Raw genomic sequence first — 25,449 nt, 5'->3', positions numbered from 1 at the left:
GGTGAACAGAAGCCATCCACCAGCTCTGATAGAATGACAGAATGAGCTGTTTGCATGCTGTGGTTATCAGACATTATTATAACAATAATAATAAACTTTATTGTCACAAGTAGGCTTGCATTGCAATGAAGTTACTGTGAAAAACCCCTAGTCGCCACATTCTGCCGCATGTTCGGGTACACAGAGGGAGAATTCAGAATGTCCAAATTATCTAACACACGTCTTTTCGGGACTTGTGGGAAGAAACCGGAGCACCCAGAGGAAACCCATGCAGACACGGGGAGAACTTGCAGACTCCGCACAGACAGTGACCCAGCCAGGAATCAAACCCAGAACTCTGGCGCTGTGAAGCCACAGTGCTAACCAGGGTAGAGGGGTCAATTATTAGGGGGCATAAGATTAAGGTGCAAGGGGCAAAGTTTATATTTTTTACAGAGGGTAGTGGGTGCCTGGAACTCTCTGCCGGAGGAGGTGGTGGAAACAGGGACGATAGTGACGTTTAAGTGGCATCTTGACATGAATAGGATGGGAATAGAGGGATATGGACCCCAGAAGTGTAGATTTTAGTTTCAACGGCCAGCATGGTCAGCGCAGGCTTGGAGGGCCGAAGCGCCTGTTCCTGTGCTGCACTGTTCTTTGTTCTTTTGTTCCAGAACCAACGAGGGGATTTCAGTTTGTTTATAAGCAACCTATCCACCAATCTAAATAGTCCCTCCCTCCACTATGTACAGACAGTGGCATCAGTGTTTAATACATAAAAACATGGGGGACTGCTTTAACTCACTTGGTTAGACAGCTGGTTCATGATGCAGAGCAAGGCTAGCAGCGTGGGTTCAATTCCCATACCTGCTGAGCTTATTCACAAAGGTCCTTGCCTGAGGTGTGGTGATCCTCAATTTAAATCACCACCAGTCAGCTCTCCCCCTCAAAAAGGAAAACAGCCTATGGTCATATGGTGACTTTACCTTTTATACAAAACAGATTGCTGCAACTCGCCAAGGCTCCTTCAAGAGAACCTTGCAAATCCATGACCACTAGCACATAGAAAATAAGGGTAGTAGATGCATAAGAAAACCACCATCTGCAGTCTCCCCTCAAAGTCACACACCATCCTGACTTCTAACTATAATCACTGTTCCTTCAGGGTTGCTGATTAAAATCCTGGATCTCCCTTTCTAACAGCAATATGGGTGTACCAACAACAGAAGAATCTCAGCGGCTCACCACCCCTCGCTCAAGGGCAACTAGGGATGGGAAATAAATGTTGGTCGTCGCATATTGGGTAGCTACTGCCAGAGTTCTTGTTTTTAGCCTCTTTTCACTCAGTTTTGGGGGAACCTTTATGTGAACTGGCTTCAATAAAGTACTGGATATTTAAAAACCCAACCAAAAAGATACAGCACGAAAAGGAACTCGTGCTAGTATGCCAGTGGCCCTATGTACAGTGCGGAGTTCTGTGGGAGGAAAGATGGCGGGAGCAATCTCGCCAGGCAGAGTTGCACCCATTACATTGGACATGCTGGCCGAGGTGATGGTGGTGGAGTTTGAGCGGCAGTTTGCTAAGCATTTTGAACAGGTGAAGGAGATAATAATAAAAATAATCTTTTAGTGTCACAAGTAGGCTTACATTAACACTGCAATGAGGTTACTGTGAAAAGCCCCTAATCGCCACACTCTGGCGGAATTCTGGGCGATCATTATTTCAGATCACGCTCCACACCTGGTAGATGTGGTCTTGGAGAAGAAACCTGCACAGTGGCCGGCATGGGGCTGCTTGCAGATCTGGGTTTTTGTGTAAGGATGGCAAATGTGATTGATGATTATCTGGGGTTCAATAAAAATGGGTAGGTCTCAACATCGGTGGTATGGGAAGCGTTGAATACGGTGGTAAGGGGCGAGATCATCTCGTATAAAGCGCAGGTGATAGGGAGGCAAGAGAGAAGCAGCAGAGGCTGGTAGATGAAATTTTGAATGTTGATGGGAAGTATGCAGCAGATCCCACTCCTGAACCTTTGGCCAGTAGAAAGGAACTGCAGACACAGTTTGATCTTTTGTCCACAGGGAAAGCAGTTCGTCAGTTGAGGCGGGCAAAGGGGATGTGGTGTACGAGTACGGGGAGAAGGTCAGTCACTTGCTAGCGGGACAGCTTTGCCGGCAGGTGGCCTCCCAGGAGATTGTTCAGGTCCGAGACCGGGTGAGGAGGTTGGTTACTGCACCGGAGCAGGTGAATAGGGCATTTGAGGAGTTTTATAGGAGGTTGTATAGGAGACCCCGGTGGACGAGTCTGGTATACGAGGGCGGTTTTGGAGGGGCCACAATGAAAGAGGAGGATAGGGAGGGTTGGAGGAGCCAGTGGGGATTGAGGAGGTTCGGGTGGCTACAGGGAAAATGCAAATGAGTAAGGCGCCAGAGCTAGATGGATTCCCGGTGGAATTTTATAGGACATTTTCAGGCAGGCTGATGCCGCTGTTGGTTGAGATGTTTGAGGATGCAGTAGCTGGGGGGGTGGGGGGGGGGGGGGGGGGGGGGGGTGCACCTCTGGAGATGATGGGACCGACATCTATTTCTCTTTTGTTAAAAAAGACCTAGTGGACTGTTAAATATGGATGCTAAGTTTTTGCCAAAGTTTTGCTGCTTAGGCTGGACGAGTGCCTCCCGCAGGCGGTTGGGGGAAGATCAGACGGGGTTGTAAAGGGTAGGCAATTGTCCTCGAATGCGCGGCACTTGCTAAATATGGTGCTCCCCCACCAGAAAGGGGGGGGGGGGAGAGAGAAGGAGCGCAGGTGGTGTTGGTTGCGCTAGACGAGAAGGCAGTTGATCGGCTGCAGTGGTGTTATTTTCTTGTGATGTTGGAAGAGTTTGGGATTGGGCCTAGTTTTTGTGGCATGGGTGAAGTTGTTATACAAGGCGAATGTTTGTACAAATGAGGCGAACTCTTTGGCCACTGCACTGAGAAGCTCGGATAAGTGGAGGGAGGAAAAGAGTATAGGACGTCCCTGCATGCCGACAACCTTTTGCTGTATACTCTCAACCTGGTTTCCAGAGTGGGGGATAGAATGGGGCTGTTGAAGCGATTCGGGGCCTTTTCGGGACAGAAATTGAATTTGGAGAAGAACGAGTACTTTTTGGTCTCCCTGCTGGGACGTGAGCTGGCTTGAGGGCGAATTGATGTTTTGTGTGGCGATTAATCACTTCAGGTATCTGGGGATGCAAGTGGCTCGAGATTGTTCCCAGGTCCGTAAATTGAACTTCACGAGCCTGGTGGTCAGGGTCAAGGCGGATCGCCCCCCATCATTGGCAGGCCGGGTACAGTTGGTATAGATAAATGTTTTACTGTGGTTTTTATTTTATTCCAGTGTTTACCAGTCTCCTTGATTCTGTTGTTTGTCTGGGCAGGTACGGTAGCGGAGATTCGAAAACGGCGCATCAGAGCGGGCAAGTTAGAGGGTTTGGTTCTGCTGAATGTGATACATTATTATTGGGCGGCGAATGTAGAGAAGGTGGAGAGTTGGGGGCAATGTGGGTGAGGATGGAGGCAGACTCTTGCAGGCACTGGCAATGGCGCCACTCCCGTTTACCACAGAGAACTAGTCGGGTACTCCGGTGGTTGCTGCACTGAAGATATGGAGGCAATTTTGCCAGCATTTTAAGTAAGGGATGGGGTTGGGATTGATGCCGATTCGAGGGGATCATTTGTTTGGGCCAGCGCAGGGTGATTTTTGCAAGGAAGGCTTTTCCTACCTTTCCAGTGACACAGCCCTCCTTGTTGTTGGAGGGGGTTTTGTCGCTGATGGAGTGGCGTAGGGAGTGTTAATCTTGGCGATTCAATGGAGAATTCTAGAGGAGGATAGGGCATCAGTGGAGGGGGTGAAAGCCAAGTGGGAGAAGGAGTTGGGACTGGCACTGCAGGAGGGGCTGTGGAGGGTGAACACCTCAAACTCGTGGTGAACGACTAGGGTTAGTACAATTAAAGGTGGTGCACAATGTACGCCTGACAAGGTCAAGGATGAGCCGGTTGTTTGAGGGAGTGGAGGACACTTACGAGTGGTGGATGAAGGGCCTGGCCAACCATGTCCATATGTTCTTGCCCTGTCAGAAGTTTGAGAAGGTTTGGGGTTCGTTCTTCAGCACAATGTTCTATGTCTGTGATCTTGCACTTGGATTTGGAGCCCAGTCCCCTGGGAGTCCTGGAGCTGCAGACGGGGACGGATGCTTTGGCCTTCATCTCGCTGATTGCTTGCAAGCGGCTCTAATTGGGGTAAGTCAGCTTCTCCGTTCTGTGCCTGTGTGGCTGAGGGACCTGATAAAAGTTTCTGTATCTTGAGAAGGTTAAGTTCATCTTGAGGGGGGCAACTGAGCGATTCCATAAGAGATGGGGTCTGTTTATTCTTCATTTAAAAGAATTGGTCACTGTAAGCTGCTAAGAGAGTGGGGGTTATTTGTTGATTTATACATGCACTGGTTGATGGAATGGCTGGCTTGCAGGGAGGGGGGGGGGTTCTTATGTTGTTCTTTTTGCTTTGTATTGTTTTGTGAATAAAATGTTACAAGCTGAATAAAAGAGGACCATCGAGCTACTTAAGTGGTAATCCCACCACCACTGAATTTCAACCAATGACAGGCAGAGGACTTGCCATCCAGTTCGCCAGTGGCTTTTTGGTTGGGCGGAGGCTCCTTTGATCGGGTACAAAGTGCCTAAATACGAGGCCCCTGGCACCAGGGCGCTGATAGGAAGGCCTTGCCCTTGTTGATCCCGCCTTCAGCCATCTCTAGGGAAGTCCATCCCATCCTACTTGCCCATCTCTGCAGGATCCATCACTAACCTAGAGTAGGGACTCAGGGACGTGTTTCAGCCTTACTGGCACGTTAGCTAGAGCAGAGGCCTGAAGCTGTCCAGGTAAGTGCCAGTCTACCTGTGGGCCTCCTGTGGGAAGGTGATATGGGGCTCCCGATGGTTCCCAAACTGGTGGACAGGACCCACATCACTGCCACAAAATTTCACCCCCACGTTACCTGAACGTTCTGGTTTCTTGGGTGCAGTTCAAGTGATAAATGGTTCAAATGACTATTCATGAATAAACAAAGACACTGAACAACAGCATCTTTTTGACAATTGTTAACTTGGATTTAAGTGTGCATTTCGTACAACAGTATTTATGTATACAAGTACAATGTGCACAATGGCTGTGTGCACCACCTGTCAATATTTTCCATTGCAAATTCTTATAATAAAAATGGTCTCCATGGTTGTCAAGTTGCAAAAATACATTCACTCCATTAAATAAGCTGTAGTGCTACCTTTACAAGGAGGATGTAATTACAGCAACTACGTTTATGCAAGCAATTTTGATTGGAAATGTAAACATAAGAACTATTCTTTTTACATTTACTCTAACATGGAGATGGAATTACATTTTTTTAACATGGTCCAATTATCCTTACTTCTCCTGAACACTATTCTTGGTAGCCATGATGTGGAGATGCCGGCGTTGGACTAGGGTGGGCACAGTAAGAAGTCTCACAACACCAGGTTAAAGTCCAACAGGTTTGTTTGGAGTCACTAGCTTTCGGAGCGCAGCTCCTTCATCAGGTGAGTGACCTGATGAAGGAGCTGCGCTCCGAAAGCTAGTGACTCCAAACAAACCTGTTGGACTTTAACCTGGCATTGTAAGACTTCTTACTATCCTTGGTGTAAGCTCCCCCATGGAATGCCACTGGAAAATGAATATTATGCAAGTCTTAGATATTTTCCATCTGTGCGAGTTTCTCACTCTATCACAAGCTTTTCAGGAGTCACTAAATAGTCACCATGCTTAACTTGCTTTATTTTTTCTTTCGTTCAGTGAACGCAGTACACACCAGAAAGTGAAAAAAGGGTCTATTGGTACAAAGAACTATGTACTAGACCCCATAGTTTACTGTTTTATTTTTTAGATGGCCACACCCATTAATGATTAAGAGCCCCACACATTGGAAAATGGATCCAATAGGTACCAAAATAGAAATAACAACTTGAATTTATGTCATGCGTTTAGTGTACTTAAACATTCCAAGGTGCTTCAAGGGAGCACTATCAACCTAAGTTTGATACTGAGCCATCAGAGCTTTTCAGGCAGGTGACCAAAAGCTTGGTCAAAGTGATATGTTGTCAGGAATGTGTTTGTGGAGCAGAGAATAGTAGCAGTGTAGTGAGGGAATTCCATTGTTTGGGGTTCAATCAGTTGAAGGCATAGCCAATGTTTGGGAAAACGAAATTGGGGATCCACAAGAAGTCAGAATTGGAGGAATGAAGGATTCCCAGAGTGTTGTAGGGATACAGGAGGTTACAGAGCTGAGCTAAGGAAGGGGTTAAATTTGAAGTAGTGCTAGACTCAGCGCAAGTGTAGGTCAGAAAGCAGAGGCTGATGGGAAGAATGGGTCAGTGCAAGTTAGGATCTAGGTAAACCTTTGGATATGTTTATGGATTTCGGAAGATAGAGGCTGACCGGGAGTATATTGGAATAGTTGGGTCTGGAGGCCACAAAACTATGAATGAGAGTTTCAGAAGCAGATGGGCTGAGGCATAGGTTGAGATTGTGACATTATGGAAAATACCAAGCAGTCTTGATAATGGAGTGGGATTGAGCTCAGTTCATCCTGCAATGTAATAGTTCTTAATCCTTTTGAAATGGAATTTTGTTAAAAAAAAGTAAACCCATCTGAAAAAGCATTGTTCCAACAGTTGTTCCACATATCTGAGCGTATACCATAAAGCTGCAAGAGCTTTGGCCGATGATTTTTTCAAGAGACGGTAACCGTGGGCGCGATTCTCCGCAACCACGATGAGTGGGAGAATAGCGGGAGGTCCGCTCCCACACCTCCCGCTATTCTCCCACCCCCACCCCCAAAATGGCGTGTCCGGTTTTGCGACACGCCACTCGGAGAAACAGCGGCCCGCGATTCTCCGGCCCAGATGGGCCGAGCGGCCTGCCGTTCCCAACCTGTTCACGACGGCGGCAACCACACCTGGTCGCTGCCGTCGTGAACATGGGTGCGCCAGGTAAGTGTGGGGCCTGTGGGGGGCGCATCGGGGATCAAGCACCATGACTGTGCTTGGGAGGGGACGGGCCCGCGATCGGTGCCCATCGATCGTCGGGCCGGCGTCTCAAGGGGACGCACTCTTTCCCCTCCGCTGCCCCGCAAGATCAAGCCGTCACGTCTTGCGGGGTGGCTGAGGGGAAAGACGGCAACCGCGGATGCGCAGGTTTGAGCTGCCCAACCCGCGCATGTGCGGCTGATGTCATTAGGCGCCGCCGCCGCGTCATTCTTGGCGCGCCGGGCCTTGAAGCCAGGGACAAGGCCCGGCGGCAGAGTTTCCTGGTACGGCCCTCCTATCCCCCCGGGGAGGGAAGAATAGGGGGCCGGGAGAGGCTTCCGACGCCGTTGTGAACCTCTCCGGGTTTCACAATGGCGTCTGGCCTTGCGGAGAACTCCATCCCTTGTGTTCTGATCAATTTCACTTACCGTAATCTTAACACGAGGCTGATGGGTGTTTGGTGCGAATCTGGAGCAGCAGAACCAGGAACAAACTGAAAGCAAGAGGAATCTATTTAGCAGAATGAGACATAAGGAATGTAGAGATGAAACACGCCAACTGCATCAATTTTATGAAAGCTGCGCAAACCTATGAACAGGTCAAAACAATACCTGCTCAAAATTGCTGATTTAAAGTCAAATATTTAAAGGTAATAAACATATACCAGTTTCACGTCCACTTTTTAAAAAGACAAAGAGGTACCTTACATTGAGATGAATTATTCAGCCCCTCTACTGTCCACCATTCAAACAGATGATGACTGATCTTTGCCCAAAACACCCATTTACCTTCTATTGCTCTATACTGCTCAATAACCTTGGCCAACAAAAATATTCAGATACAAATTTTGCAAATGTAGATTGATCCAGTATCCCACTATCATTTAGTGTGCGAATGTTAGAAATTATAGAAATGTTTTGATTTTATTCCCAAATTGCTGAGCTCTCTCATTTTATGATTATGCTATAAATCCATACGAATTAGGAACAGGTGTAGGCCATTTGGCCCCTTGAGCCTGCTCCGCCATTCAATTGGATCAGGGCTGATAGACATTCCTCAAGTCCACTTTCCTGCCCTTTCCCCATACCCTGTATTCCCTTACTGATCAAGGATCTATTTCAGCCTTAAATAGGCACAAAGACTCTGCCCCCACAGCGCTGTAGCAAGGAATTCCAAAGGCTCAACACTCAGAAGAAATTTCTCCTAATCTCAGTATTAAAATGGCACCCCCTATTCTGACACTATGCCCTCTGGTTCTAGACTCTCCCTCGAGGGGAAACATGCCCTCAGTATTTACTTAGTCAAACCCCTTAAGAATCTGTTATGTTTCAAGGAGATGACCTCTCATTTTTCTAAATTATAATGAGTAGAGTCCCAACCTATTTAACCTTTGCTCACAAGATAATCCCTTCATACCGGGGAACATCGTGGTGAGCCTTCTCTGAACCGCCTCTAATGAAATGATGTCTTTCCTTAAATAAGGGAATCCAAACTGCTCTCAGACATCCAGATATGGTCTCATCAGTGCCTTGTATTTGAAGCAAGACTTCACTACTCTTATACTCCAATCCCCTTGGAATCAGGGCCAACATTCCATTAGCCTTTCTGGTTACCTGCTGCACCCGTGTTCTAGCTTTGTGTTTTGTGCACAAGTACCCCCCAAGTCCCTTTTGTGTTGCAGCTTTCTGCAAATGATGCTGAACATTGTGCAATTATCAGCGTGCAATCATCAGCAAGCATCCCCACTTCGGACATTATGATGGAACAAAAGTCTTTGATGAAGCAGCTGAAGATAGTTGGGCCTCGGGCACAACACCGAGGAACTTCTGCTGTGATTCTCTGGACGTGAGATGATTGGCCTCCAAAACCACACGCATCTTCCTTGGCAGCAGGTATGACTCCAACCAGCAAAGAGTTTTCTCCAATTCCCATTGACTCGTTTTGTTAGGGTTCCTAGATGCCATACTCTTGTCAAATGCAGCCATGATGCGAAGGACAGTCACTCTGACCTCAACTCTGGAATTCAGCTCTTTTGCCCGTTTGAACCCAAGCTGCAATGTGGTCAGAAGCCGAGTGACTCTGGCGGAACCCAAACTGAATAGGAGTATGCAGGTTATTGCTTAGCAAGTGCCACTTGATAGCACTTTGATAACATCTTCCATCACTTTACTGATGAGAGTAGATGATGGGGCAGTAATTGGCTGGGTTGGATAAATTTTGCTGTGTGTACAATACTTGAGCAATTTTCCACATTACCAGATAGATGGCAGTGTTGTAGCTGTACTGGAACAGCTGGGCTAGGGCAGTGGAAAGTTTGCGAGCACATTCTTTGGTACTATTGCCGGAATATTGTCAGGGTCCATAGCATTTGCACTATCCAGTGCCATCAACTGTTTCTTCATATCACATGGAGTGAATCGAATTGGCTGAAGACAGGCACCTGTGGTGCAGGGGACCTCCGGAGGAAGCTGGGATGGATCATCGACTCGTCTCTTCTGGCTGCACATTGTTGCGAATGGTTCAGCCTCAATATTCTGCACTGATGTGTTGGGCTCCTCCAAATTGACGATGGATAGATTTGTGCAGTCTCCTCCCCCCGTGTGAATTGTCTATCACCATTCACAACTGTGAACACAATTTAAGGGCAGCACGGTAGCACAAGTGATTAGCACTGTGACTTCACAGCGCCAGGGTCCCAGGTTCGATTCCCTGCTGGGTCACTGTCTGTGCGGAGTCTGCACGTTCTCCCCGCGTGTGCGTGGGTTTCTTCCGGGTGCTCCGGTTTCCTCCCACAGTCCAAAGATGTGAGTTGTGGCTTCACCAGGTTGACACCTCATTTTTAGGTATGCCTGCCCTCCTGCACTCTTCATTGAACCAGAGTTAATCCCTTGGCTTGTTGAAAATGGCAGAGTGTGGGATATGCTGGGCCATGAAGTTAGAGATTGTTGTTGAGTATAAATCTGCTGCTGATTGCCCACAGTACCTCATGGGTGCCCAGACTGGAGTTGAACAATGGAGGGTATCATCAATGTGAAGATGGGACTTTGTGTCCACAATGACTGCACGGTGGTCACTCCAACCTATACTGTAATGTATACATCTCTGGTAGGCAGGTTGGTGGGGATGAAGTCAAGTATGGTTTCCCCTCTTGTTGGTTCCCTCACCACCTGCCACAGACCCAGTCTAACTGTCAAGTCCTTTAGGACTTGTCCAGCTCAGACTGTGGAGGTGCAGCGACTCATGGTGATGGACATTGAAATCACCCACCGAGGGTACATTTTGCCACCCTCAGTGCTTTCTCCGTGGTGTTCAACATGGAGGAGTAATGATTCATCAGCTGAAGGGGTAGTACATGACAATCAGCAGGCGATTTTGGTGTCCATGTTTGACCTAATGCTATGGGGTCTATAGTCGATGTTAAAGACTCCCAGAGCAATTCCCTCCTGACTCGATACCACTGTGCCGCCCTCCATCTTTGCTCCCACTGACATGACAGACTCAGAGATGGTGATGTTGGAGACGTTAACCGTGATTATGATACATCAGGCTGTTGTTGGGACTAATCTGTGTGACAACTCTCAATTTTGAAAAGACCCCAGTGTTTGTACAGAGGACTTAGCAGGGTCGACAAGGCTTGGCCGGCGGTTGCCAGTTGATGCTGACTGGTTCGTCCAGTTTCATTCCTTTTTATTTCTTTATTTTTTTTAAAAGCAATTTGATACAATTGAGTGGCTTGCAAGATAATTTCAGAAAACATTTAAGAGTCAACCACATTTAGGTCAGACCAGGCAAAGATGACAGATTTCCTTCCCTAAAGGATATTAGAGAACCAGATGGGATTTTTACAAGAATAGAGCATGGTTTCATGGTTGTCATTAGACTCGTAATTCCAACTTTCTTGCAATTCAAATTCCACCGACTGCAATGGTGGGATTCGAAGAAGGAACCCAGAGCATTACACTGGGTCTCTGGATTATAAGTCCACTGACAATGCCATTACGCCACCATCGTCCTGCGGAAATGGTAATATATTGAATAGCGCTGTCACTGGACTAGTAATCCAGGCCAGGTGAATGCTCTGGGGACACAAGGTTCAAAATTATCCTTCACAATTCACAAGCCTTTTACCCAAGTGACAAGATTGGAAGTTTGGGAGTCAGATGTTTACCTGTCTGCTCATTCATAAGGGTATACTTGGTGCAGAGTGTTTGTGCTTAGGGAAAACAAAAATAAAAGCTCTACAAAAACTGGCACTGTTTCAACGGTTATGAGAGGCTAAGTTCACTTTAAATCACGCACTTTACTGTCTCAACAGGAACAATCTAATTTATCACATCAAAGGGATCCAAAAAAAAGCAAACAAAGAAATTACATTTTACGACGGAAACTTTAGACATGGACTAGTCTTTGTTGGTACAACATTAAGCATAATCCACTCTGAACTATTGTAGATATGCTCAAGGATGTGCTTCATTCTAAAAAAAGGATTCAAAGTTCAACACAGTTCAAATATTTTCCAGTGGAAACACGATAGGTTAAGTGGCCTTCTTCTGCGCTGTAACAATTCTGCGATTTGTTCGCATCTTAGCTTGTCTACATACCACTCTATTGAACAGTCAAACTTAAAAGCACTTTTACCGATTACGAGAGAAGTGTTGTTATAGCCCCTATTACTGAAATACACAACTAAATACACAATTTTTGAATTATCATCAGTGGAACATTTGTCAAATATTGTGTTTCTGGAGCTTATGAAGCAAATAGAGATCAATGCTTTCAGCTATTTCGAAAAGTGTAGCATACCTGGGATGCAGGTAGCTGATGCTGAGCTGCAGCTTGCAGGCTGGCATCTGGTACGGCTGCTGGTGTTGCGACTGGTATTACTGAGGGCTGAACGGCAGGTATTTGATTAGCTTGAGGAGTAGTTGCAGGTACTTTTGGTGTTGGCTGAGGTAGCGGTTGCTGGACCTGTCCAGAAGCCTGAATATTTGAGCCTTGTGTTTCTGCTGATGGGAAAAGCTAGGAATTGAAAGGAAAACTGAATAAAAATTATACACAAACCTACTTTTTCACCTTAAACTTTCTAAACATCAGTGCATTCTATGGGTCACAATATTTTAATATGGACATAAGTCCATATGGACATAGGTGGTTTCAGTGAGGGAGCCTTTGGAATCGTTGAATGATACAGTATTAAAAACTGCCATTTAGCCCATCGTTTGTTTACTGGAAATATTTTGCCTTCAAGTGTTATCCAATTTTGTCTCGAATATTATGATCGCATCTGCTTTCACCGTTATTTCAGATCACCAAAATTCAAAATTTGCTGTGCATATTCTGTTTTTTTTGCCTTTCACCTGAGATTTCTGTCCTCTGGTTGTTTGACCTTCTTTCATTGGGAACAGTTTCTCCTCTATCAAAAAGATAGGATTTTGAACAACTCTAATCGATTTCTCCTTGAACGTTCTCTGCTTTGAGAATAACCCCAGCTCCCCCACATAACTCAAGTCCCTCAACCCTGGTACCATTCTCTCAAATTTCTTTGGCACCTTCTTTAAAGCCATGACATCCTTCCTAAAATGTGGCACCCAGAATTGAACACATTACTCCAATGAACAAAGAACAAAACTGCTCAGGAACAGGCCCTTCTGCCCTCCAAGCCTGTACTGGTCATGATACCAACCGTTGCCAAAACCCTCAGCACTTCTTTGTGCCATATCCCTCTATACCCATCCTATCCATGGGTTTGTCAAGATGCCTTTTGAACGACGCTAATGTATCTGCTTCCACAACCTCCCCTGGCAACGCATTCCAGGCACTCACCATCTTCTGCATAAAAAACCTGCCTTGCACAACCTTGCCCCACGGTGCTTAAACCTATGCCCCCTGGTGACTGAACCCTCCACGCTGGACAAGACTGCCTGCCCATCCACTCTATCCATGCCCCTCAATCTTGTAGACCTCTATCAGGTCACCCCTCAACCTCGTCTTTCTAATGAAAACAGTCCCGAGTCTATTCAGCCTCTCCACATAGATAAGACCCTCCAGACCAGGCAACATCCTGGTAAAGCTCCTCTGCACCCTCTCCAAAGCCTCCACATCCTTCTGGTAGTGTGGCGACCAGAATTGTGTGCAATATTCCAAGTGTGGCCGTACCAAGGTTCTATACAATTGTAGCATAACTTGCCAGTTTTTATACTCTATGCCCCGTCCCATGAAGGCAAGCATTCCGTATGCTTTCTTGGCTATCTTGTCCATTTGTGTTGTCACTTTCAAATATCTGTGGACCTGCACTGCCAGATCTCTCGGACTTTCTGTATCCCTAAGAGTTTTGCATTTACGGTATATTTCCCCTCTATGTTAGACCTACCAAAATGCATTACCTCACAGTTGTTCGGATTAAACTCCACTTGCCATTTCTCTGCCCAAGTCTCCAACCTATCTATGTCCTGCTGTATTTTCTGACAATCCTCAACACTATCTGCCACTCCACCAACCTTGGTGTCATCCGCGAACTTATTAATCAGACCAGCTACATTTTCCTCCAAGTCATTTATGTACACTACAAACAGAGGCCCAAGCACATATCCCTGTGGACCATCACTAGTCACAACGTTCCATTTCAGAAAAACACCATTCTACTGTTACCCTTTGCCTTCTGTGACCGAGTCAGTTCTGTATCCATCTTACCACCTCACCTATGATCCCACTTGACTTCACCTTTTGTACCAGTCTGCCATGAGGCACCTTGTCAAACATTTTACTGAATTCCACGCAAATAACATCCACCGCCATCTCCTCGACCATCTTCGTCACCTCTTCAAAAAACTCGATAAGTTAGTGAGGCAAGACCTTCCCTTTACAAAACTATGCTGTCGATCGCTTATGAGTCCATTTGTTTCCAAATGGGTATAAATCCTGTCCCTGAGAATTTTCTCCCATAATTTACCTACTACCGACGTGAGGCTCACCGGCCTGTAGTTTTCAGGATTATTCCTGCTACCTTTCTTAAACAGTGACGCCATATCAGCTACTCTCCAATCCTCTGGGACCTCGCCTGTAGCCAATGAGGATACAAACATGTCAGTCAAGGCCCCAGCAATTTCCTCCCTTGCTTCCCTCAGTAATCTGGGATAAATCCCATCTGGCCCAGGACACATATCGACCTTAATGTATTTTAAAAGACCCAATACCTCTTCCTCTTCAATGTTAACATGATCCAGACTGTCCATACACGCTATCCAAGAATCAACTTCCACAAAGTCTATTTCCAAGTGAGCATTGATGCAAAGTATTCATTTAGTACCTCGCTCATTTCCTCTGGCTCAACACATGACTCCCCCCATTGTCCTTAAGTGGTCCAATCCTTTCCCTGGCCGCCCTCTTGCTTTTTATATAAATAAAGAACTTTGGGATTCACCTTAATCCTACTTGCTCAGGCCTTCCTAATTTCCCGCTTCAGTACCTTCCTACTTTCTTTATACTCCTTGAGGGTTTTGACTGTTCCCACCCTTCTTGACCGTACAAAAGTCTCCTTTTTCTTTTTGATGAGGTTTACAATATCTCTTGTTATCCAAGGCTCCCTAAACTTCCCATACTTATCCTTCATTCTCTCAGGAACATGATTTTCCTGAATCCTAATCAACTGTCCCTTCACAGACTCCCACATGTCTGATGTTGATATATTACCCAACAGCTGCACCCAATCCAGGAGATTTACCAGGATGTTGCCTGGTATGGAGGGAAAATCTTATGAGGAAAGGCGGATGGACTTGAGGTTGTTTTCGTTAGAGAGAAGAAGGTTAAGAGGTGACTTAATAGAGGCATACAAAATGATCAGAGGGTTAGATAGCGAGAGCCTTCTCCCGCGGATGGAGGTGGCTAGCACGAGGGGACATAGCCTTAAATTGAGGGGTAATAGATATAGGACAGAGGTCAGAGGTGGGTTTTTTACGCAAAGAGTGGTGAGGCCGTGGAATGCCCTACCTGCAACAGTAGTGAACTCGCCAACATTGAGGACATTTAAAAGTTTATTGGATAAGCATATGGATGATAAGGGCATAGTGTAGGTTAGATGGCCTTTAGTTTTTTTTTCCATGTCGGTGCAACATCGAGGGCCGAAGGGCCTGTACTGTGCTGTATCGTTCTATGTCTAATGTTATCATAATTTGCCTTTCCCGAGTTTAGCACCTTAAAGTGAGGGTTACCCTCACCCTGTCCACAAGTGCCCTAAAACTACTCCCAAAATGTTCCCCTACTGAAACCTCAACCACCTGTCCAGGCTCATTCCCCAATACCAGATCCAGTATTGCCCCTTCCCAAGTTGGACTATCTATATAGCACATCAAGATGACTTCCTGGATACACCTTACAAACTCTGCCCCATCCAAACCACTAGCACTAAGTGAGTCCCAGTGAATATAGGGGAAATTAAAATCCTCTACCTCAACAACCTTGCTACTTTTGCACCTATCCAAAATCTCTCTACCTATCTGCTCTTCTATCTCTCCCTGGCAGTTGGGGGGCCTGTAATAAATGCCCAACATTGTGATTGCCCCCTTCCTGTTTCTAAGCTCTACCCAGATTGCCTCATTGTATAAGCCGTCCAAGGTATGGCTATAATATTCTCCTTCACCAGTAATGCTACTCCCCCACCCCTTTTACATCCCTCTCTATCTCTCTTGAAGCATTTGTATCCTCTAACGTTCAGCTGCCAATACTACCCTCCCTTTAACAATGTTTCTGGGAGAGCCACAACATCGTAATTCCAAGTACTAATAAATACTCTAAGTTCATCTGCCTCACCTGCTATACTTCTGGCGTTAAAACAAATACATTTCAAACCACTGTCTGAGCAGACAGGGTGATGTCGCTCTCTTATTTTTGTTCTCTATTTCCCCTTCAGTTTTTACACCTATTAAGCTAGCGCTCGGGTTCTCTTCCCCCCCTCCCCCCCCAAGCCATACTAGTTTAAATTCTCCCGAGTGACTCTAGCAAACCTCTCAGCCAGGATATTGGTGCCCCTCCAGTTTAGATGCAACTAGTCCTTCTTGTACAGGTTACACCCACCAACAATAAACAATAATCATAACGAATACAATGTCAATTCCCATATCAACAACTACAATCCCATCCTCCCACCAAACCCCAAACATTAGCTCGCATGTTAACACAAACAAATAACAAAGAGGAAACAAGAATCACCCACAGTCACCGTTAACACATACAGTCCCCCACCCCCAACCCTCCCACCCTAATGTTCGATGTAATCCAATTCCCCCACCCCCAACCCTCCCACCCTAATGTTTGATGTAATCCAATTCTCGAAAGTGCATAATGAATAATGTCCATGAATTGTAGAACCCTTCCATCCTTTCCCCAGTTCAAATTCGACCGCCTCAAGAGACAAGAATTCCAGCAGGTCCCCCCGCCAAGTCAGGGCACAGGGAGGAGAGGTTGATCTCCATCCCAACAGGATCCACCTTTGGGCGATCAACGAGGCGAAGGCTACAATATCTGCCTCCGCACCCATTTCCAACCCCGGCTGGTCCGACACCCCGAGGGCCCCGGTCCAGTTTCACGCACACCACTTCAGAGATTACCCTAAAAACCTCCTTCCAGTAATCCTGCAGCTTTGAACAAGACCAAAACATACAAACGTGGTTTGCGGGGCACCCCCGCAACAATCACACACATCTTCTACCCACTCTAAGAGCCAGCTCATCCTCGCCCTTGTGAGGTATGCTCTATATACCACCTTCAGCTACATCAGCCCCAACCTCGTGCACAAGGTGGAGGTGTATACCCTCCGGAACACCTCACACCAAAGCCCCTCCTCCACACTCTCTCCCAACTCTTCCTCACAGTTTGCCTTGATCCCTTCCAGCCGTGCCTTCTCTTCTTCCAAAATAGCCCTGTAAACCGCCAACACTACCTTTTTATCCAGTCGGATATGCATTCTCAACCTGTCTTGCTACTCCACCCATCACAAACCTTTTGTACTTAACTCCCCTTTTCACTTGCCCAACCTATTACATTTTCTTACTTTCTTCAGGGCAACAATCTGGAATATTAGCTCTATTTGTCTGAAGATATTGCCTGAGGTTGATCTCCATCCCAACAGGATCCACCTTTGGGCGATCAACGAGGCGAAGGCTACAATATCTGCCTCAGCAGTCTTTTTCACAAAGTGAAAAGGTCTTTTTCACTTTTATTGCAGATTGCCTGCATCTGCAGTATTTTACTTTCATATCAATTTCATGTATGCAGTTCAGAGTTATATTAAATGTTACAATCGGAATCTTAGCATTTCGAATGTCAAGTAACCAGCTAGTTAAGCAGTGATCAAAGGCTGCTTGTAAACTTGTGATATAATTATGCTGTAAGCTTAATGAACAATGGGAGTTAAGTGCAATTAAAATGCTGAATGCCAAGCAGATGGTTTCTTCTGACACTCATTGAGATCCAACATGTTTTTTTTACCAACATCTAAACTCTTGATTCATACTGTTGTTACTTAGCAAATTCTGGGTACACAATACCATCTGCTCATGATAACACTGGAAAGTTGCTTTTTATGCAGTTGGAAATGGAAATATCGACAAATTCTACTATCGACACAGAATGATTGGTTATCACAAGCATTTCCATTATATTTCTGGCTTTTCATAGAAAATTGTGGTACGTAGATTGCAAACTGCACAATAATTATAAACATTTAAAAAAGTTGCAAGATCTGCCATGGGATCTCACTGCCAATCTGGTTAGAAGACAGGAAGCAGAGAGTGGGAATAACTGGGCCCTTTCCAGAGTGGCAGGCAGTGACTGGTGGGATACCACACGGTTCAGTTCTGGAACCCCAGCAGTTCACAATATACATTAATGATTTGGACGAGGGAATTTCATGCAATATCGCCAGATTTTCAGACGTAACTAAGCTGTGTTGCAGTGTGTGCTGTAAGGAGGATGCAAAGAGGCTGACTTGGACAGGCTGGCTGAGTGGGCAAATACAATATAATGTGGGTAAATGTGAGGTTATCCACTTTGGTGGCAAAAACAGGAAGGCAGATTATCTGAATGGTGGCAGTTTAGGAAAAGGGGAAGTGCAACGAGAGCTGGGTGTCATGGTGGAACAGTCACTGAAGGCTGGGATGCAGGTACAGCAGGTGGTGAGGAAAGCTAATGGCATGCTGGCCTTCATAGCAAGAGGATTTCCAGTCTGGTTTAATAATCTCCAGACCTTTAGAGTCTGTTTTTCCAAGGCAGCACTCCACTGCACAGCAAGTTTAATGACTGTAGCATACTCCAAAAGGATATTAATTTTCTGAGGTAGTATAATCATGTTACACTGCCTTCCCAAACTTGTCCCTTATCTGAGGTTTAGTGACCCTCAGGTTACATCACTAGTCAGCTATCAAAGGAGAGCAGCTTATGGCCCTCTGGGACTGTGGTGATATTGACATAATCATGTATGCCCCTTGGCCACCACACCTGCACACACAAATACAAATGCAAATAAGTAAAATATAAGTAGCTTTATCTTCCAGATTAAGTAATGGTGGCCAAGAAAATACTGTGTTTTCATAAAGAAAAACAACTTATGTCCTGTGGGCAGGAAATTTGCCATCCTTTCCTGGCCGAGCCTATATGTGACTCTAGCAATGTGGTTGATTCTTAATTACCCTTTCAAGTGGCCTGGCATGCCACTTGGCTGGATTCAAGACAGAAGCTTACCACTACCTTTAGGTTAATTTGGGAAGAGCAATAAATGCTGATTGAATTTTTAAAAGTACCGAGGGTGAAGGAATAATTAACAATGACAGATAATATGGAGGAGGAGAAGAGAAGTTGGGCAGGAAGCATTTTAGCGAGAATGAAGTCGAGAGCAGGAGCTGGATCTCATAGATCATAGAATTTACAGTGCAGAAGGAGGCCATTCGGCCCATCGAGTCTGCACCGGCTCCTGGAAAGAGCACCTACCCAAGGTTAACACCTCCACCCTATCCCCATAGCCCAGTAACCCCACCCAACACTAAGGGCAATTTTGGACACTAAGGGCAATTTATCATGGCCAATCCACTTACCCTGCACATCTTTGGACTGTGGGAGGAAACCGGAGCACCCGGAGGAAACCGGAGCACCCGGAGGAAACCCACGCACACACGGGGAGGATGTGCAGACTCCGCACAGACAGTGGCCCAAGCCGGAATCGAACCTGGGACCCTGGAGCTGTGAAGCGATTGTGCTATCCACAATACTACCGTGCTGCCCTCAAAAACAAGATCTAACAAACAAGATGCGCTCAGAGGCGGAATAAGGGGAGATAGGAGGAGGGTGATCTTTCAGAGGGTCGGGGTAGAATCAATGGGACAAACCTGGGTGACAAACTGCACCATGACAGCAGGTCCTTCATCTTGATTTCTGAATTAAAATAAATTGTGAAGCTCAGTAGGATAAGAGTAACTCTTGCTGTTTGGATGTTCTCACAATATATAGGATATTAAATTTAAAGGGTAACTATTCAACACAAAAATCAAGGCAAACACTCTAGTACAGTACCAAGGGAGTGTTTTATTGTTGGAGGTGCCATCTTTTGGATGAGGTATTATAACACCCCCATTTTCCTGCTCATTACTTGTGCACGTCATCATTTGTTCAAAATGCTGGAATTTCCTTGCTAGCACCATTGTAAGAGCACCATCACCACAAAAAGCAACTCAAAGATAAGGGCCCACTTCCATGTTTTTGAAAAAAACTTCCAATTAGGGGGCAATTTAACATAGTCAATCCACCTACCCTGCACATCTTTGGGTTGTGGAGCTAAGACCTACGCAGACACGGGGCGAATGTGCAAACTGCACACAGACAGTGGCAGCATATTTTCAGTAAGTGATGGAAAATAAATTCTTGCCAAAGTTATCCACATCCCAAGAAGAACAAATAGAATAAAAACTGTGACTCACGTCTGGACCCTGCGGAGATTCTTTCACCCGGGGGGACTGTAGAGAAAGCAGGGCGGGGGAGAGAAAAAGTAAATGAATTAAATGCACAAATACAATTATCAATTCAACACCAGCAAGCTAACTATAAAATGTGAGGGAGATACAAAAATAAAAACAGCCACTAAGGTGGTGTCAACCTTAATTCTTAGAAATGATCAAAACGAAAGGGTCCCTAAAGGTTTATACCCAAACACCAACATCTTTCTCTCATATGCTGTTCATTTCCAGCATTTTATGTATTTTTCGATTGTTAAAGGCAGTGCTAACTTTTTCTCTCATGGGAGGGGGGGGGTGTTGAAGGCTGGTCATAGCTTCACACACCCCAGACTGTTCTCACCGATCCTTCAGTTTAGCATTACTTCTTGTCCCTCCATCGCAGACATCTTTAAGCATTCTATTCCTGTTTTTCCATCTAGAACCTTGCTACCCTACACCCTTCTCCCAAAAGTAACTTAAAACCTCTCTCTTCAACATGAATTTAATTGATCTCTCTTTTCCTGTTCGTTCCTTTCGCCGCGTGAAATTTTGGTCCTATATAAAAGGATGTTATAAATGTTGTTGAACAAGAGTGGGAATGTGGTGCGGAAGGGGGTAGAGCTGAATGAGATCTTAAAGGACTTTTACGGGGAACTGTACCGGTCGGAGCCAACCGTGGAGAGGAGGGGAATGGAGAGGTTTCTCGACGGGCTATCTTTCCCGAAGGTGCAGGAGGAGCAGGTGGAGGGGTTGGGGCGCCGATTGAGCTGGAGGAGCTAGTTAAGGGGATCGGGCAGATGCAGTCAGGGAAGGCGCCGGGGCTGGATGGGTTCCCAGTGGAATTTTATAAAAAGTTTGTGGACCTAGTGGGCCCCTTGCTGGTGCGGACACTTAATGAAGCGTGGGAAGGGGGGACTTTGCCCCCGACGATGTCACGGGCGCTGATTTCGTTAATCTTAAAGAGGGACAAGGACCCCCAGCAGTGTGGTTCATACAGGCCCATATCTCTCCTTAATGTGGATGCCAAGGTGCTGGCAAAAATCCTGGCCACCAGGATAGAGGACTGTGTGCCAGGGGTTGTACACGAAGACCAGACAGGTTTTGTGAAGGGAAGGCAGCTGAACACGAATGTGCGGAGATTGTTGAATGTCATCATGATGCCGGCGATTGAGGGGGAGGCTGAGATAGTGGTGGCGCTGGATGCGGAGAAGGCCTTCAATAGAGTGGAGTGGGGGTACTTATGGGAGGTGTTGGGGAGGTTTGGATTTGGTGAAGGGTTTATTAGATGGGTGAGGCTGCTATATGAGGCCCCGATGGCGTGTGTGGCCACGAATGGGAGGAGGTCGGAGTACTTCCGGCTTTACCGAGGGACCAGGCAGGGTTGCCCCCTGTCCCCCTTGTTGTTTGCATTGGCAATCGAGCCGTTGCCGATGGCGTTGAGGGATTCAGGGAGGTGGAGGGGTTTGGTGCGAGGTGGGGAGGAACATAGGGTGTCGTTGTATGCCGATGACCTGTTACTGTATGTGGCGGACCCGGTGGGAGGGATGCCGGGGGTGATGGAGCTGCTAGCCGAGTTTGGGACCTTTTCAGGCTATAAACTGAATCTAGGCAAGAGTGAGATGTTTGTGGTGCACCCTGGAGACCAGGAAGGAATTGGTAGGCTCCCGCTTAGGAGGGCAGGGGAGAGTTTTAGGTACCTGGGGGTGCAGGTGGCCAGGGACTGGGGGACTCTTCACAAGCATAATTTCACCAGGCTTGTGGATCAGTTGGAGGAGGAGTTCAAGAGGTGGGATATGCTGCCATTGTCGTTGGCGGGGAGGGTGCAGTCCGTCAAAATGACGGTGCTTCCGAGGTTTTTGTTCCTCTTTCAGTGCCTGCCCATCTTCATCCCCAGGGCCTTCTTTAGGAGGGTGACTAGCAGTATTTTGAGCTTTGTGTGGGCACATGGGACTCCGAGAGTGAAGAGGGTTTTCCTCGAGCGAGGGAGAGATAGAGGTGGGCTGGCGCTGCCCAACCTTTTGAAAAAAAAATGAAAATCGCTTATTGTCACGAGTAGGCTTCAATGAAGTTACTGTGAAAAGCCCCTAGTCGCCACATTCCGGCGCCTGTTCAGGGAGGCTGTTACGGGAACCTTTTGGGGTACTATTGGGCGGCCAATATGTCAATGGTGCGTAAATGGGTGATGGGGGGGGGGGGCGGCTTTGAAAAGAATGGAGATGGCGTCATGTAGAGGTACGAGCCTGGGTGCCTTGGCAACGGCGCCGTTGCCGCTCTCTCCGAAGAGGTATACCACGAGCCCGGTGGTGGCGGCGACCCTAAGAATCTGGGGACAGTGGAGACGGCATGGGGGGAAACAGGGGGCTCGATGGAGGCTCCATTAGGTGGAAATCATCGGTTCATCCCGGGGAACACTGATGGGGGATTTAGGGGGTGGTATAGGGTGGGCATTAGTAAATTGAGGGACCTGTTTATTGGCGGGAGATTTACGGGCCTGGGGGAACTGGAAGATAAATTTGGGCTCCCGCAAGGGAACATGTTCAGATACTTGCAGGTAAAGGCGTTTGCTAGGCGACAGGTAGAGGGATTCCCTTTGCTGCCCTCGCGGGGGGCGATGGACAGAGTGCTTTCGGGGGTGTGGGTCGGAGAGGGGAAGGTGTCTGACATTTATAAGGTAATGCAGGAGGTGGAGGAGTCATCAGTGGAGGAGCTGAAGGCTAAATGGGAGGGGGATCTTGGGGAGCAGATCGAGGACGGGACTTGGGCGGATGCCTTGGAGAGAGTCAACTCTTCCTCTTCATGTGCTAGGCTTAGTCTCATCCAATTCAAGGTGCTGCACCGGGCCCACATGTCCGGGACGAGGATGAGTAGGTTCTTTGGGGGTGTGGACAGGTGCACCAGGTGTTCGGGGAGTCCGGCGAATCATGCCCATATGTTCTGGGCATGCCCGGCACTGGAAGGATTCTGGAAGGGGTGGCGGGGACGGTGTCGAGGGTGGTTGGATCCAGGGTCAAACTAGGGTGGGGACTTGTGATTTTTGGAGTTGCGGTGGAGCCAGGAGTGCAGGAGGCGAAAGAGGCCGGTGTCCTGGCCTTTGCGTCCCTAGTAGCCCGGCGGAGAATCTTGCTGCAGTGGAAGGATGCGAGGCCCCCAAGTGTGGAGACCTGGATCAGTGACATGGCGGGATTTATAAAATTGGAGAGGGTCAAATTTGCCTGAGAGGATCAGTACAAGGGTTCTATAAACGGTGGCAGCCTTTTCTGGACTTTCTGGCTCAAAGATAGGTATCATGGTCAATAGCAACAGCAACCCGGGGGGGGGGGGGGGGGGGGGGGTGTTCTTTATTATTGTTTCTATTTTTCCTATGGTTATTTAACTTCATATTGTGTTAATTTAAGTTGTTAATATATTGTGTTGTTCGTTGAGGGGCAAATGTTTATGATTGCTATCATTGTTACTGTTGGTGTTTTATTATGGTTCGATGTTGTTGTATAAATACAACATTTTTCAATAAAAATTATTTTTTTTTAAAAATGTTGTTGATAGTGTTGAAAGTTTACATAAAGGAAAGATTCTAAAGCATGTCGAGAAAAAGAAATGATCGTAAAATAGAAACAAAAGTATAATATTGGTGCCACACAGAATGCCGAAGGTGGCCCATCACCAGCTTTGTGAGATCAATTAAGGATGGGCAATAAATCCTGACCTTACCAACCGTACCCATATCTCGAAACTATCTAAAAAATTATTTTAAAATGAATTTTCACTTGTAATACTGTTTTAGAAGTGAAGAATGTTTCTATTCTTAAATGCTGACATTTATGGTCATTCAGCTCCTCAAGTCTGTTCCATCATTCAACTGGATCACAAACAATGTGTACTTCAACTTTACTTATCCATTTTTATACAAAATTTACACTAAGCACAGAAAGAGGTCATTTGACCCCACTTGGATCTGCCGGCATTTATGCTCCACAGAAGCATTCAACCACCCACCCCCCCTCACTCTAATTAGCATCACCTCTGTTCATCCCTGACTTGCCAAATATTTTATAGACTTCCCTGCAAGTGGAAACATTTTCTCCATGTCTATCTTATCCAACTGCCAGAATTTTAAAGACCTCAATCAGAACACTCTTGACTTTTTCTTCGAGAAAAATGCTCTGCTTTTCGCAGAGTTCGCCATCTCCCTTCTGGTATTGCCCAGGTGAATTTTTTCGGCCCTTTCTAATATCACAGAACTCATACCTTGCATTTCAGCTTAAGCCTTTACCAAGCCACCTGATAGCCTGACCTCAGAGCTATGTAACTAACCAGCCTGTAAGTTGTGCAGTGGCAAAGATAAGTAGCGAAAATTGGCAACTCTAAACAAAGGGCCTGAAGACTGCTCAATTCCATTCGCAGCCTACCTCTCAGTCACGGCCAGATTGCCATGACACACAAAACTTTGGAAGCAAGATGGGAGGGAGGGAAAGGATAGAGTCCTATACATGGAGGAGAATAAGGGCAGTTTATTAGGAAAGGGGAATGCAAAATAAGGCTGGCAGGAGGAAAGTCAAAGGGAGTGGGGGATGGGTGATGGTTGAAAAGGAGAATATATATATGAAGCAGAAATACAGAAAATGAGGATGAGCATAAATGACAAGTAGGATGAAAGCAAAAAGTTGGTTATGTACACTAGGGCTTTTAATGCTTAAGAAACTGAAGTAACTGGGTCAGGGTGGAGACATCCAAATTTTTACAATCAGGACAAAGGCTGAACAGGTATCTCAGAGCACGAGAAAACAGCAGGATTGAATAGGCCTATTTTTATTGATTCATCCTAACTCCTTCTCGGTCTTTGCATCGTACCTTTTGGCCTTCTCTGTCAATGTAACTCAGTTTGTTGTCAGGGAGAGGGGTGGAGTCGGTAACAAGAGAGTGGAGCGAGGACCGAAAACAATGGCTTCAGTCTTCCTGGAATTTAATTGGCAGAATTTGGGAATGATTTTGGGAGGTGACAACACGTTCATGGACTTTGGAAATGCAAGGGAGGTTGGAGATGGGATGGTAGTTTTCAATGACGGTGGGATTAAGTGTTGAGATTTGAGGAGAGGGGCAATGCCGGCAGATTTAAAGGAGAGAAGGACAACGGCAAAAGAGAAAGAACCATTTACAATATCAGCTAATATCAGGAGGGGAAGTTGAGTATCAGCAGTTCAGTCGGAATAGGATTAAGGGAATAGGAGATAGGTTTCACGAACAAGATGAGTTCAGAGAAAGTATGAGGAGAGAAAGTTCAGGGCTAGGGCAGGGGAGTAATAAAGTAAGTTTGGCAAGGAGGGCTAGTGGGAGGGATGTGGTAGAGGCAGTTGTTCAGATTATCTTCGACGAAGAAATCCCAGAGTTCCTCGTGTTGGC

The 25,449-nt window shown here is 46.4% G+C and overlaps 1 protein-coding gene across 2 annotated transcripts in view; it reads right to left on the bottom strand.

Moving 5' to 3' along the window:
• Window positions 1–25,449, bottom strand: part of oxsr1b (oxidative stress responsive kinase 1b) — a 271,259-nt gene that overhangs the window by 31,013 nt on the left and 214,797 nt on the right. For both annotated transcript variants that reach the window (XM_038808848.1, XM_038808847.1), the window contains 3 exons: window positions 20,038–20,073; window positions 11,879–12,094; window positions 7,504–7,568 (listed from right to left, as the gene is read on the bottom strand). In XM_038808848.1, coding sequence (XP_038664776.1) covers window positions 7,504–7,568; window positions 11,879–12,094; window positions 20,038–20,073 — 317 coding nt within the window. The remainder of the gene's footprint in view (window positions 1–7,503; window positions 7,569–11,878; window positions 12,095–20,037; window positions 20,074–25,449) is intronic.

This window comes from Scyliorhinus canicula, chromosome 10 (genome assembly GCF_902713615.1).
Source record: "Scyliorhinus canicula chromosome 10, sScyCan1.1, whole genome shotgun sequence".
In the NCBI taxonomy this organism is placed as follows: domain Eukaryota; kingdom Metazoa; phylum Chordata; class Chondrichthyes; order Carcharhiniformes; family Scyliorhinidae; genus Scyliorhinus; species Scyliorhinus canicula.
The sequence above is the reverse complement of the archived record's forward strand: the minus strand, read 5'-3'. Positions and strand labels throughout refer to the sequence as shown.